The sequence below is a fragment of the Symphalangus syndactylus genome, chromosome 14 (assembly GCF_028878055.3).
Source record: "Symphalangus syndactylus isolate Jambi chromosome 14, NHGRI_mSymSyn1-v2.1_pri, whole genome shotgun sequence".
Lineage (NCBI taxonomy): Eukaryota > Metazoa > Chordata > Mammalia > Primates > Hylobatidae > Symphalangus > Symphalangus syndactylus.
In genome coordinates, this window is record NC_072436.2 from 115,201,852 (window position 1) to 115,215,547 (window position 13,696).

Here is a 13,696-nt window from a genome sequence, read left to right on the forward strand (position 1 = left end):
GTCTTGAACTCCCGACCTCAGATGATCTGCCCGCCTCAGCCTCCCAAAGCGCTAGGATTACAGGCGTGAGCCATTGCTCTTGGCCTAATTTTTGTATTTTTAGTAGAGATGGGTTTTTGCCATGTTGGCCAGGCTGGTCTCAACCCCCTGACCTCAAGTGATAAGACCACCTTGGCCTCCTAAAGTGCTGGAATTACATGCATAAGCCACCACGCCAGGCTACATTTCCAGGTCTTTTCCTGATCCTGAGGGTCTAGGAATTTTTAACAGTCTGAATAGAAAACATTTGCGAAAACATTTGCTATCTATTACCTGTAAGGGTGGTCATCGACGAGACTTCCTCTACATAATAAGAACCTTGGTCTCCACAACCTCTTGTTTTGCTGTTGTTGTTGTTGTTGTGTTTTTTTTGAGACAGGGTGTGGCTCTGTTGCCCAAGCTGGAGGTTCAATGGCATGAACTTGGCTCACTGCAACCTCTCCCTCCTGGGCTTAAGCAATCCACCCACCTCAGCCTCCCTTGTAACTGGGATTACAGGCCTGTGCTACCACATCCAGTACAGGTATGTTTGGTACAGACAGGGTCTCACCATGTTGCCCACGCTGGTCTCCAACTCCTGACCTCAAGCAATTCGCCCACCTTGGCATCCCAAAGTGTTGGGATTACAGGTGTGAGTCACCGTGCTCGTGCCCACGACCCCTTATCTTCACTCAGACACTCTTTTTATTGATTCCAGGTCTGTATAACTCAACTCTTTTTTTTCTTCTTTTTTTTTGAGACATTGTCTCAGCTCTGTCGCCCAGGCTGCAGTGCAAGTGGCACGATTTCGGCTCACAGCAACCTCAGCCTCCTGGGTTCAAGCTATTCTTCCACCTCAGCCTCCCCAGGAGCTGGGACTACAGGCACGTGCCATCTTGCCCGGCTAATTTTTTGTATTTTAGTAGAGATGGGGTTTCACCATGTTGGGCAGGCTGGTCTCGGACTCCTGACCGCAGGCAATGTGCCCACCTGAGTCTCCCAAAGTGCTAGGATTACAGGCGTGAGCCACCGCGCCTAGCCAGAACTCAACTCTTTGAACCAATTGCGAATCAGAAAATATTTGAATCCACCTATGACCTCTTAAGTAGTTCACCCTGTGAGTTGTCCTGCCTTTCCACACGGAACCAACTTATGTCTTACATGCACTGACTGATGTCTTACGTCTCTCAAAAATGTATAAAACCAAGCAAGCTGTAACCCAACCACCTTGGGCACAAGTTCTCAGGACCTTTTGAGACTGTGCCTCCTTCCATACCCACTCATATTTGGCTCAGGATAACCTTCTAAATACTTTAGAGTTTGACTCTTCTCGACAAGGGCAAGAGAAGTGGAATAAACGAATAACCGCAGTTTTCCTGGTGGTATTGGTCACTGGGTTCACGTTTTGGTGTAGCCAGTAAAGCCTGGAATTCCGTTCCTCATTCGCTTTAGCTTTTTGGCCAGTCTTGGTTTGCAAGAGACTTGCAGCGGCCTAGACGGATGGCCGGGATTCACAAAGGTCGCAGAGACGGGAACTGCTTCTTCCCCAGCGCCGCCTCCACACCCTCGCGTGGATACTGACATCCGCCCCATTCCAGGAATGCGCACAGCTAGGCGCAGCCGGCCAGCGTGGGCCAGGGGCGGCGGGGCCACCTCCCCCAGCTCCGCGCGCAGGGCCCGTCGCCCTTGACAACGCGACCCAAGGTCACGGAGGTCCCACCCCCAGGCCCGACCGTCCACGCGAGGGGTAGCACCCAGCCACGCGCCCGAGAAGGCAGCGGCCCGGACAGCCCGGCGCCCGCCGTGACGTCACTGCCCCGCGCCCAAGGAAGGCCCCGCCCCGCGCGGCCCCGTCCCGCCCCGCCCCGTCCCATCGTGTCCGGTCCCGCGTGGCTGCGCGCGGCGCTCTGGGAGTACGACATGGCGCGCGAGCTGCGGGCACTGCTGCTGTGGGGCCGCCGCCTGCGGCCTTTGCTGCGGGCGCCGGCCCTGGCGGCCGTCCCGGGAGGTGAGGGCGTCCTGGCTGGACGGGCAGCGGGCGGGCCGGGCCACGGAGACTGCAGGGGCGTCCCTGTGCTCCGGGAAGCGAGCGCCGGCACCTGCTTCACAGGCGTGGGAGGTCCGGCGAGGCCAAGCGCGGCAGACGCGTTTACTTTCGCTCCACTGCCCGCCAGCTCCGGCCTGGCTGCCTTTTCCTCGGCTGGACTCTCCTGGCCACCCGCCCATCGGAGCCCTGAAGGAGGCTGGGGCTTGGGAGGTCGCGGGGTCGGGCGGAGTGGCTGCGGGGTCGTCCCTCCTGCAGCTTCAGTCCAGTCAGGTAGCGCACGTGCAGGTGGAGCCGCTGCGGAGCGCGGAGTCTTTGCGGGTGCATGTGGCGGGGAACGGACTCACTCGGGGTGATCGTGCGAGTTCCTTGGATCGTGCTTTACCCCTCCCCGCCCCCCAGTAGCGCACTGACGGTTCGTTTGTTAATTCGTTCATTGGACACACATGTGAGCGCCCGCTCAGTGCCCGGTGCGGTGCAGGTTCTGGGGACGCCACAGTGAACAAAACCAACAGCAGTCACCCGGGTTCCCAGAGCAGGTGGACTCGATGTCGTTGACGCAGCTGTGTCCTCAGGGCCTGGAATTGATGGATGCGCCAATAAATGTTTGTAAAAAAGAATGACCCTAACCTCTGCTTTCCCAGGCCCCACTCGGAGGTAACAACAGTGAAAGTTTTGACGTTCCTTCGGGGCTGTACACACTGTTACACGTGTAAATATAAATGTCTTCGTATAACTATTTTTACTCTAAAAAGCCTAAAGCATGTATGCATTGTGCTACGTTGTACTCCCGAGAATTTTAACACTCCCAGCATTGTTTCCACATGTTTTCATGTCAGTGTACACAGGTCCCTGTGCTTTGCAGTGACCACACAGTATTGTGTATGATGGACGTGTCATTTGTTTAAACATTGTCCTAATAGTGGACGCAATAAAGGTTATTTCAGGTTTTACTTTTTATTACAATGCTGCATAGAATGGGTGAGTACTTAAATATTTGTTCACGTGCGGTATTTCTTTAGCCTTACTTAATTAGAGTTTTAGAATGGATATTTTAGAGCCTATGCATTTTTGAAATGTTAGCAGATACTGCCAAATTGTCCAAAAAGGCCTTATCAATTTATATCACTTTTAGCAGGCATCAAGACTGCCTATTCCAAAGGTATTTTCTTCAACGCTGAATATTATGTCTTTTCAAAACCAGTGGTCTATAAAAGATACCTTGTGGCCGGGCGCGGTGGCTCATGCCTGTAATCCCAGCACTTTGGGAGGCTGAGGTGGACAGATCAGGAGTTCAAGACCAGTCTGGCCAACATGGTGAAACCCCGTATCTACTAAAAATACAACAATTAGCTGGGTATGGTGGCGCCCGCCTGTAATCCCAGCTTCTTGGGAGGCTGAGGCAGGAGAATCGCTTGAACCCAGGAGGCAGAGGTTGCAGTGAGCTGAGATTGCACCACTGCAGTCCAGCCTGGGTGACAGAGTGAGACTCCATCTCAACAACAAAAATAATAATAATTTTCCCTCAGAAAGTGATGCTGTTGCTCTCTTCTAGCACCAGTGTCTGATCAATTATTTATTTATTTTTCTTGTCTTTATGAGGTGTGGTTTCACTATGTTGGCCAGGCTGGTCTCCAGTGCCTTACCTCAAGTGATCTGCCCGCCTCGCCCCAGAAAATGCTGGGATTGCAGGTGTGTGTCGCCGTGCCTGGCCAACTGTCCTATTAATTTGGTTCTTGTTTCTTTTGTAGCTGACTCGGGTTTTTTCCCCCTTGGAGGTTGAGATTTTTTCTCTTTGTCGTTTGTGGTCTCACGTCCACAGGTGTTGGTGATTCATGCTTTGTATCATGCACTGTCGCTTCCATTTGGAAAATATGTCAGTTTTCAGCCCAGGGACATTTTAATTCTGTTTCTTTATGTCTTTTTCTTTTCTTTTCTTTTGAGATGGAGTCTCGCTCTGTCGCCCAGGCTGGAGTGCAGTGGCGCGATCTCGGCTCACTGCAAGCTCCGCCTCCCGGGTTCACGCCATTCTCCTGCCTCAGCCTCTCCGAGTAGCTGGGACTACAGGCGCCCGCCACCACACCCGGCTAATTTTTTGTATTTTTAGTAGAGACGGGGTTTCACCGTGTTAGCCAGGATGATCTCGATCTCCTGACCTCGTGATCCGCCCGCTTCGGCCTCCCAAAGTGCTGGGATTACAGGCGTGAGCCACTGCGCCCGGCCCTTTATCTCTTTTTCTTAAAAATCATCTCTGTCCTCTCCTCCATCTTCTAATGCCTGAGTCTAAGTAATGGAACGTGTTCTTGGCAGCCTTCTGTGTTGCAGGTGCCGTTGTCATTGTCACCTGTGTGAATGAATGGGAAGGTAAATCGTTTGGATTGATTGAACGATGAGTGAATTTAGCTAAGAAAATACATGTCTTGTGCAACAGGGGAGAAAGAATGGTTTAGGCAGATCCACCTATATAGAAAATCCAGACTTCCTGAAATTTTTTTCTCTTCTTGGGAAAGTGTTTCCAGGTTCTAGCATGTGCCGGGCTTCACATGTGTATGTCTTATGTCTATGGAATCCTCTAGCCCATGCTACGCTGCCTCAGTCACCCATGAGCTCAGCCCTCTTACCCTTTCAGATCTCACTGAACCCTGACACTGCCAGCCCCGTCACTTGCCCTCAGAATATCTTATTTGATTTTTTTTTTGAGCTGGAGTCTTGCTCTGTTGCCCGGGCTGGAGTGCAGTGGTGCAACGTCGTCTCACCACAACCTCCGCCTCCCGGGTTCAAGTGATTCTCCTGCCTTAACCTCCCACGTAGCTGGGACTACAGGCGCGTGCCACCATGCCCAGCTAGGTTTTGTATTTTTAATAGAGATGGGGTTTCACTATGCTGGCCAGGGTGGTCTCGAACTCCTGACCTCATGATCCACTTGCCTTGGCCTTCCAAAATGCTGGGATTACAGCCGTCAGCCACTGCACCGGACGTACCCTCAGAATATTTCTGTGAGGGGTGGGCTAGGATATCTGCTTGTGGACTTTATATTTGTCATTTTTGCACATAACAGTTTATTCAACAAATACATTTCAAATGCCCCCGAGTCTTCAAAGAAAATGTGACCCTGCTGTCTGGAGTCATAGGTGGCTGCTGAGCAGTGTACCAGGGCTATCTTGGTGGCCTGGGCAGCACATTACAGAAACGAGCTGCTTGCCCCAGGGTAAGTTTCACAGATGAGGAGCGATTTGGGCCAAGTGTCCAAGGCTGTTTTCACTGGAGGGGAGGGAGGAGCATTCCAGGTCTGGAAAGCTGCAGGTGCAAGGGTAAGGAGATATCTCTGAATAATTGGTTTGATGAAAGACTTGCGGGAGTGTGCAGGAGTGATGGTGAATGAGGCTAGCAGTTGTGGCTTTTCTGTCAGATATAAGCTTGTGCGTAGGAGCCTCATCCTGCAATCCTAGGACAGTCACAGAGCCAGCCCTGGGCCTGGTGTTTGGGGATCCCAGCCACGTGGCCCACCATGAGACCGTTTCGTCAGAGCTCCGTCAGAGGTGTCAGATGTGCCAGTAGAAGGATGAGGCTGCCTCCTAAAGGAGAGGGAAGACCTGGAAAGAGCAGACGCAGTCTCCCAAAGCGAGCATGATTGTGTGGTCAGGCAGGTAGGGTGACGGGTTGGTCATTTTGCGTGACCAGGTGACTGCCACGATCACCAAGGGCGCTGAGTCCAGTCTCCTGGTCATACCAGATGCTCTTGTTTTCATGAAATTGCCAGAACATGACTGAGGCAACCACGATAGGACTGGTTGGTGCAGGCGTTAAGGTCTTGGGCAGTTTTGTTCTCTGTAAGCTGGAGCCTTTGCTGGAATTTCCTGTCTTGGAAATCAGAGTTGTAAGAGTAGGTCCGCTGCCAGCACCAGGAAGGTCTGGAGAGCTGGTTTCCTCTCTTTGCTCGGGGCTCAAGCACTAGCTAGTTTGTTTCATCTTAGAAAAAGAGCCTCACCTGGACCCCGCTCCTGTAGGTGGTGCCTGCCTGCTGCGCCCTCCCCTTCAGTACTTCGGGTTGTTGACTGGTTTTGCCTCCTCCCTCTCCTCTCCCTTTGTTTGGAGACTGTGCTCTTTGATTTCCGTGTCTTGTGTGCTGCACCCTTCAGGAGAATTCAGGTGAATTTCCGGTGCTCTCCTGCTGTTCTTTTCAGAGTGGAGGGGAGTAGTACTTGCTGGTCAGTTGCCACTCTGTCTGTGAAACAGCTCTTTGTGTTGCTGAGATGACACTAGAGGTGTAGAGTCCATGACATCTTTGTCGTCTGATTAAGCTGTGGTGCTGGCACTTAGACGGCAGAGGAAGGTGTGGCCCAGCTGCCCAAGGCCACCAGGAGGACCCTCAGCTTAGTTAGGACCAAGGGGACTGAGTTATCTGAGTGCCTGAAAAAGAACACATCAGGCCAGGTGCGGTGGCTCTCTTCTGTAATCCCGGCACTTTGGGAAGCCGAGGTGGGTGGATCACTTTGAGTTCAGGAATTTGATACCAACCTGGGCAACATGGCGAAACCCCGTGTCTACTAAAAAATATAAAGAAATTAGCCAGGGTGGTGGCAGGCGCCTGTAATCCCAGATACTTGCGTGGCTGAGGCACAAGAATTGCTTGAACCTGGGAGGTGGAGGTTGGAGGTTGCAGTGAGCTACTGCACTCCCTCCTGGGCGACAGTGCAGTGTGCTACTGCACTCCCTCCTGGGCGACAGTGCAAGACTCCGTCTTGGAAACAAACAGACACGTCGTTCCGAAGGTAAGAGATTAGCAAAGCGTTTATTGGTTACGGGGTGAGTAGTTGGCCTAAGCTAAGACAAAAGAGAAATCTCCACGTATTTTACTACCCCTTGGCAGGAAGAGAGGGAATGCAGCTTGTGGGGTGGGGGTGGGGGTGTCAAGTTGATAAGAAAAATGTAGGAAAAGAAACATTTACTCCTGCCCCCCATGTCAGGAAATACCACGTGACAAAGGTGAGTTCCATGAAAGAGGCTGTTACTGAGGCCTGTGATACTTGCTTGTCTCAAAATAGTGACGTATCTTTTTTTTTTTTTTTTTTTTTTTTTTTTTTTGAGACAGATTCTTACTGTCACCAGGCTGGAGTGCAGTGGCATGACCTCAGCTCACTGCAACCTCCGCCTCCTGAATTCAGGCAGTTCTTCTGCCTCAGCCTCCCGAGTAGCTGGGACTACAGGTGCATGCCACCACGGCCAGCTAATTTTTGTATTTTTAGTAGAGACGGGGTTTCACCATGTTGGGCAGGATGTTCTCAATCTTTTGACCTTTTGATCTACCTGCTTTGGTCTCCCAAAGTGCTGGGATTACAGATGTTAGCCACCACATCGGGCCTGACAAAGAATCTTGATAGCGATTGAAAATGTATCCATTCACACTCAAACGAAGTAAAAAGTGCTTTTAGGTTCAAAGCCAGAGAATGTTCATGGATTTGGTTTTTGCTGCCTCAGGTGTAGCCAGCTAGAACTTTTCTTACCACCATCCTGCTTAGTCCTACTGAAGACCTGCCTTCTACTAGGAAGCCGCTCTTAGTCCACAAAGGGGCTTCCCTGTAGTTCCACAGCATTTAACAAAATAGATTTCAGGGAGTTTATTTGTGTTGTGGCTGGTTATTTCTGCTAAAACCGCTAGGAATTACCATAAAAGCTGTAGCTTGGAGAAACAGTATCTACTTGCAGGAGTATTACTGCCACCTGTTTTTTTTTTTTTTTTTTTAGATGGAGTCTTGCTCAGTTTCCCAGGCTGGCGTGCAGTGGCACGAACTCGGCTCACTGCAATCTCCGTCTCCCGGGTTCACGCAATTTTCCTGCCTCAGCCTCCCAAGTAGCTGGGGCTACAGGCATGCACTACCGTGCCTGGCTAATTTTTGTATTTTTAGTTGAGATAGGGTTTCACCATGTTGGCCAGGCTGGTCTTGAACTTCTGACCTTGCGATCTGCCGGCCTCGGCCTCCCAAAGTGCTGGGATTACAGGTGTGAGCTGCTGTTCCCAACCCGGCCATTGGCTTTTTAACCAGGTGAATTCCTGTAGATCAGGTAAATTGAAAGAACATGTAGCTGAATCGTCGTTTTTAAGAGAATGGCTCAGTTACTTAATAGCCATATAGTTAAGAAATGTGGCTAGAAGGTAAAAACTTGGCCAGGCCTGGTAGCTCATGCCTGTAATCCCAGCACTTTAGGGGCTTCAGTGGGAGGATCCTGTGAGTTTAGGAGTTTGAGACCAGCCTGGGCAACCTAGAGAGACCCCCATCTCTACCCAAAAAACTTTTTTTTTTTTTTTTTTTCAATTAGCTGACTGTGCCTATGGTCCCAGCTACCCAAGATCTGAAGTGGGAAGCTCGCTTAAGTCTGAGAAGTCGAGGCTGCAGTGAGCTGTGATCACGCCACTGCACTACAGTCTGGGTGACAGAACGACAGTGTCTCAAAAAAAAAAAAAATATATATATATATATATAAGAAATTAATTTTGAAATAGCTAAATTAAATGCCATATTAAGAGCAGGAGGCTATTCAGCAGTGCTGCTGAGAACAAGACAGAAGGACATGGGTCCTTCTCATGTAACTGTGTGTGTCGGGTTAGTGGTCTGTGCCTTGAAGGAGAAATTAAGACGGCACATTGACATGTTGGTTCACACTTGCCAGTATTTCAGCATTTGTCAGGCAATGGAATGTTTGAGCAAATTTTCCATGAAGCTGACTTTAAAACATTTCATTTTCAGCATTATGATGAGAAGTCTTTCTGAAACACTTCGCCATTAGATGGCCCAGAACTGAACCTTGCTTTGATGTTTTCAGGGTCATTATTATGGGTGTTAATTTTTGGTCTTCTGTTGTCATACATGGGCTCCCATAGCGCCATTGAAATGTGAAGAATCCTTCGTCTGTAAAGTGTCCCCACATCAAAACTGCATTGGCCTCTCTTACTGTGGCCTTAACTTGCAGGCCTGTCTGGAGCCCCGTTCTCTCCTTTCCCAGTTTTCAGATGTGGCTGGGAAACTTGTTAACATCAAATTGTTAAAAAGAGAGATGAGTTTCATATGGGCCAGTAGTCTTCCATGACCAAGCTTAGCGTGAGGGTTTCAGGCCCATATTTTGACTGTTCCTAGGTGCCCTTTCCCTTTCTGTTCTTTTTCTTTATGTTCAAGGAGTTATGTTTCTTGATGAATGAAGTATCAGTATATCGTAGGAGAGAACGATTAGACCAGGTTCTGGAACACAGGAAACCTCAAGAAACAGTGAGTGTTGAGAATGCCCGAGCTAAGAACTCAAGACATTTGTGAGGGAATACACGTCTTTCTGTTCAGAATGTTCATGTACTTAAGAATCTTCTTGCCGGGCGTTGTGGCTCATGCCTGTAATCCCAGCACTTTGGGAGGCTGAGGCGGGCGGATCACCTGAGGTTGGGAGTTTGAGACCAGCCTGACCAACATGGAGAAACCCTGTCTCTACTAAAAATACAAAACTAGCCGGGTGTGGTGGCGCATGCCTGTAATCCTAGCTACTTGGGAGGCTGAGGCAGGAGAATCGCTTGAATCTGGGAGGCAGAGGTTGTGGTGTGCCGAGATGGTGCCACTGCACTCCAGCCTGGCAACGAGCGAAAACTCCGTCTCACACAAAAAAGAAAAAAATAAAAAGGGAAACAAAGGTAAACTGGGAAGGGACTGTGTGTAATCTTCCATACTTTGCATTTTCCAATTATATTCTTGGGTTTGTTTCTTGTTGCCACGGAACTCTAGTATTCCACAGCGTGGATGTTTTGTAATTTATGTAACCCTCTCATGGTGGACATTTAGGTTGCTGCTGACTTTCCCCAAGATCACAGACGGCATTGCCTGCAGTTTCTCACACCTTCACCAATGCTAGAATGACAGTGTTTAAAACATCTCTGTCAATCTGGTGGTGAAAATGCTGTCTTGTTTTAAAGTGCATTTCCTTAGTTATGAGTGTGGTAAAACATCTTTTACTAGGATATAAAGCCATTGATGTTTCTCGTTTTTGTGAATTGCCATTTTTCTCTTGGACCAATGGCCTTTTTCTTTTTTTTTTTTCTTTTTTTGAGACGGAGTCTCGCTCTGTCGCCCAGGCTGGAGTGCAGTGGCGCAATCTCGGCTCACTGCAAGCTCCGCCTCCCGGGTTCACGAGTAGCTGGGACTACAGGCGCCCGCCACCACGCCCGGCTAATTTTTTGTATTTTTAGTAGAGACAGGGTTTCACCGTGGTCTCGATCTCTTGACTTCGTGATCCGCCCGCCTCGACCTCCTAAAGTGCTGGGATTACAAGTGTGAGCCACCGTGCTCGGCTTTTTTTTTTCTTTTTCTTTTTCTTTTTTTTTTTTTTTTTTTTGAGATAGAGTTTTGGACTTGTTGCCCAGGCTGGAGTGCAGTGGCACGATCTCAGCTTACCGTAACCTCTGTGCTAGGCCTATTAAATAATTTTTAAAAATTGAGACAGAGTCAGTCCGGGCGTGGTGGCTCACACCTGTAATCCCAGAACTGTGGGAGGCTGAGGTGGGTGGATCATGAGGTCAGGAGATCGAGACCATCCTGGCTAACACGGTGAAACCGCATCTCTACTAAAAATACAAAAAAATAGCTGGGCATGGTGGCGGGCGCCTGTAGTCCCAGCTACTCGGGAGGCTGAGGCAGGAGAATGCCGTGAACCCGGGAAGCGGAGCTTGCAGTGAGCCAAGATCGCACCACTGCATTCCAGCCTGGGCAACAGAGCAAAACTCCATCTCAAAAAAAAAAAAAAAAAATTGAGACAGAGTCTGACTCTGTTGCTCAGACTGGAGTGCAGCGGCGCCATCTCCCCTCACAGTAACCTCCGCCTCCCGAGGTCAAGCATTCCTCTTGCCTCAGCCTCACAAGTAGCTGGGATTACAGGCACGCACCACCATGCTCGGCTAATTTATATTTATTTATTTATTTATTTATTTATTTATTTCGAGATGGAGTCTCGCTCCGTCACCCAGGCTGGAGTGCAGTGGTGCAATCTTGGCTCACTGCAACCTCCGTCTCCCGGGTTGAAGTAATTCTCCTGCCTCAGCCTCCCGAGTAGCTGGGACTACAGGTGCCCGTCACCACGCCCGGCTAATTTTTGTATTTTTGGTAGAGATGGAGTTTCACTATATTGGTCAGGCTGGTCTTGAACTCCTTACTTCATGATCCGTCTGCCTCAGCCTCCCAAAGTGTTGGCATTACAGGCGTGAACCACTGCTCCTGGCCGTCTGGCTAATTTTTTGTTTTGTTTTTTTTTTTTGGTAGAGACAGGGTTTTGCCATGTTGGCCAGGCTAGTCTCAAACTCTTGACCTCGGGATCCGCCCGCCCCCTCCTCCCAAAGTGCTGGGATTACAGGCGTGAGCCACGGCGCTAAATTTTATTTTAGAGACAGGGTCTTGCTTTGTCACCCGGGCTGGAGTACAGTTGGGCGATCCTGGCTCACTGCAGGCCTGACCTCCTGGACTCAAGTGATACTCCTGCCTCATTCTCCTAAGTAGCTGTGACCTCATCCTCCCAAGAAGCATGCACCACCATGCCTGGCTAATTAAAAAAAATTTTTTTAGAGATGAGGTCCCACTATATTGCCCCAGTTTGTCTTGAACTCCTGGCCTCAAGTGATCCTCCTACTTCTGCCTGCCAAAGTACTGGGATTACACGCAAGAGCCATTGTGCCTGGCCCCCGGTTTTTTTCTTAATATGTTTGTCTTTTTTTTTTTTTTTTTTTTTTTTTGAGTTAGAGTCTCACTCTGTCTGTTGCCCAGGCTGGGGTGCAGTGGCGCGATCTTGGCTCACTGCAGCGTTTGCTTCCCGAGTGCAAGCAAGTCTCCTGCCTCAGCCTCTCGAGCAGCTGGGATTACAGATGCCTGCTGCCACGCTCGGCTAATTTTTGTATTTTTGGTAGAGACGGGGTTTCACCGTGTTGGCCAGGCTGGTCTCGAACTCCTGACCTCAAATGATCCACCCACCTCAGCCTCCGAAAGTGCTGGGATTACAGGCGTGAGCCACCTCACCCGGGTGTTTGTCTTTTGACTTAAATTTTTATGTGGTCCTTATATTGACCTTTTCGGTTATATATTTTGTTTAGAAAGATTTCCTCTTAAGGCCGGGCGCGGTGGCTCACGCTTGTAATCCCAGCAGTTTGGGAGGCTGAGGCCAGTGGATCACGAGGTCAGGAGTTCGAGACCCTCCTGGCTAACATGGTGAAACCCCGTCTCTACTAAAAATACAGAAAATTAGCCGGATGTGGTGGCGGGCGCCTGTAGTCCCAGCTACTTGAGAGGCTGAGGCAGGAGAATGGTGTGAACCCAGGAGCTTGCAGTGAGCCAAGATCGCGCCACTGCACTCCAGTCTGGGCAATGGAGTGAAACTCCGCCTCAAAAAAAAAAAAAAAAAGAAAGAAAGATTTCCTCTTAAATCATTTTTTATTTTTTTTATTTTTTTATTTTTTTTGTTTTTTTTATTTTTTTATTTTTATTTTTTATTATACTTTAGGTTTTATGGTACATGTGCACAATGTGCAGGTTTGTTACATATGTATCCATGTGCCATGTTGATTTCCTGCACCCATTAACTCGTCATTTAGCATTAGGTATATCTCCTAATGCTGTCCCTCCCCCCTCCCCCCACCCCACAACAGTCCCCAGAGTGTGATGTTCCCCTTCCTGTGTCCGTGAGTTCTCATTGTTCAATTCCCACCTATGAGTGAGAACATGCGGTGTTTGGTTTTTTGTCCTTGCGATAATTTACTGAGAATGATGTTTTCCAGTTTCATCCACGTCCCTACAAAGGACACGAACTCATCATTTTTTATGGCTGCATAGTATTCCATGGTGAATATGTGCCACATTTTCTTAATCCAGTCTATCGTTGTTGGACATTTGGGTTGGTTCCAACTCTTTGCTATTGTGAATAGTGCCGCAATAAACATACGTGTGCATGTGTCTTTATAGCAGCATGATTTATAGTCCTTTGGGTATATACCCAGTAATGGGATGGCTGGGTCAAATGGTATTTCTAGTTCTAGATCCCTGAGGAATCGCCACACTGACTTCCACAATGGTTGAACTAGTTTACAGTCCCACCAACAGTGTAAAAGTGTTCCTATTTCTCCACATCCTCTCCAGCACCTGTTGTTTCCTGATTTTTTAATGATGGCCATTCTAACTGGTGTGAGATGGTATCTCACTGTGGTTTTGATTTGCATTTCTCTGATGGCCAGTGATGATGAGCATTTCTTCATGTGTTTTTTGGCTGCGTAATTTTTTTAAAAACTCAAGATGCCTGGCATCATTAGCCATTTAGGAACTGCAAAGCAAAACTACAATGAGTTAGTACTTCCTACCCACTAGGGTGGCTATAATTAAAAATTAAAGAAACAACAACAAAAAAAACAGGTGATACTAAATGGATAACTAGGATGTGGAAAAATCAGAACCCTCCCACACTGCTGGTGAGAATGTAAAACGGTGCAACCTCTGCAGGAAAATATTCTGGCAGCTCCTCAAACAGTTAAACCGAATTACCTTATGACCCCACAGTTCTACCCTGAGGCACATACCTTGTAGACATGAAAACATGTCCATAGAACAGCTTACACATGAATATTCA

At 48.8% G+C, this 13,696-nt stretch overlaps 1 protein-coding gene across 1 annotated transcript in view; it reads left to right on the forward strand.

The window, feature by feature from the left end:
- The first annotated feature begins 1,792 nt into the window (after positions 1-1,792).
- TRAP1 (TNF receptor associated protein 1) overlaps positions 1,793-13,696 on the forward strand; it is a 63,956-nt gene continuing 52,052 nt past the window's right edge. Inside the window, exon 1 of the mRNA XM_055242427.2 lies at positions 1,793-2,026. Coding sequence (XP_055098402.1) covers positions 1,939-2,026 — 88 coding nt within the window. The 5' untranslated portion in view covers positions 1,793-1,938. The remainder of the gene's footprint in view (positions 2,027-13,696) is intronic.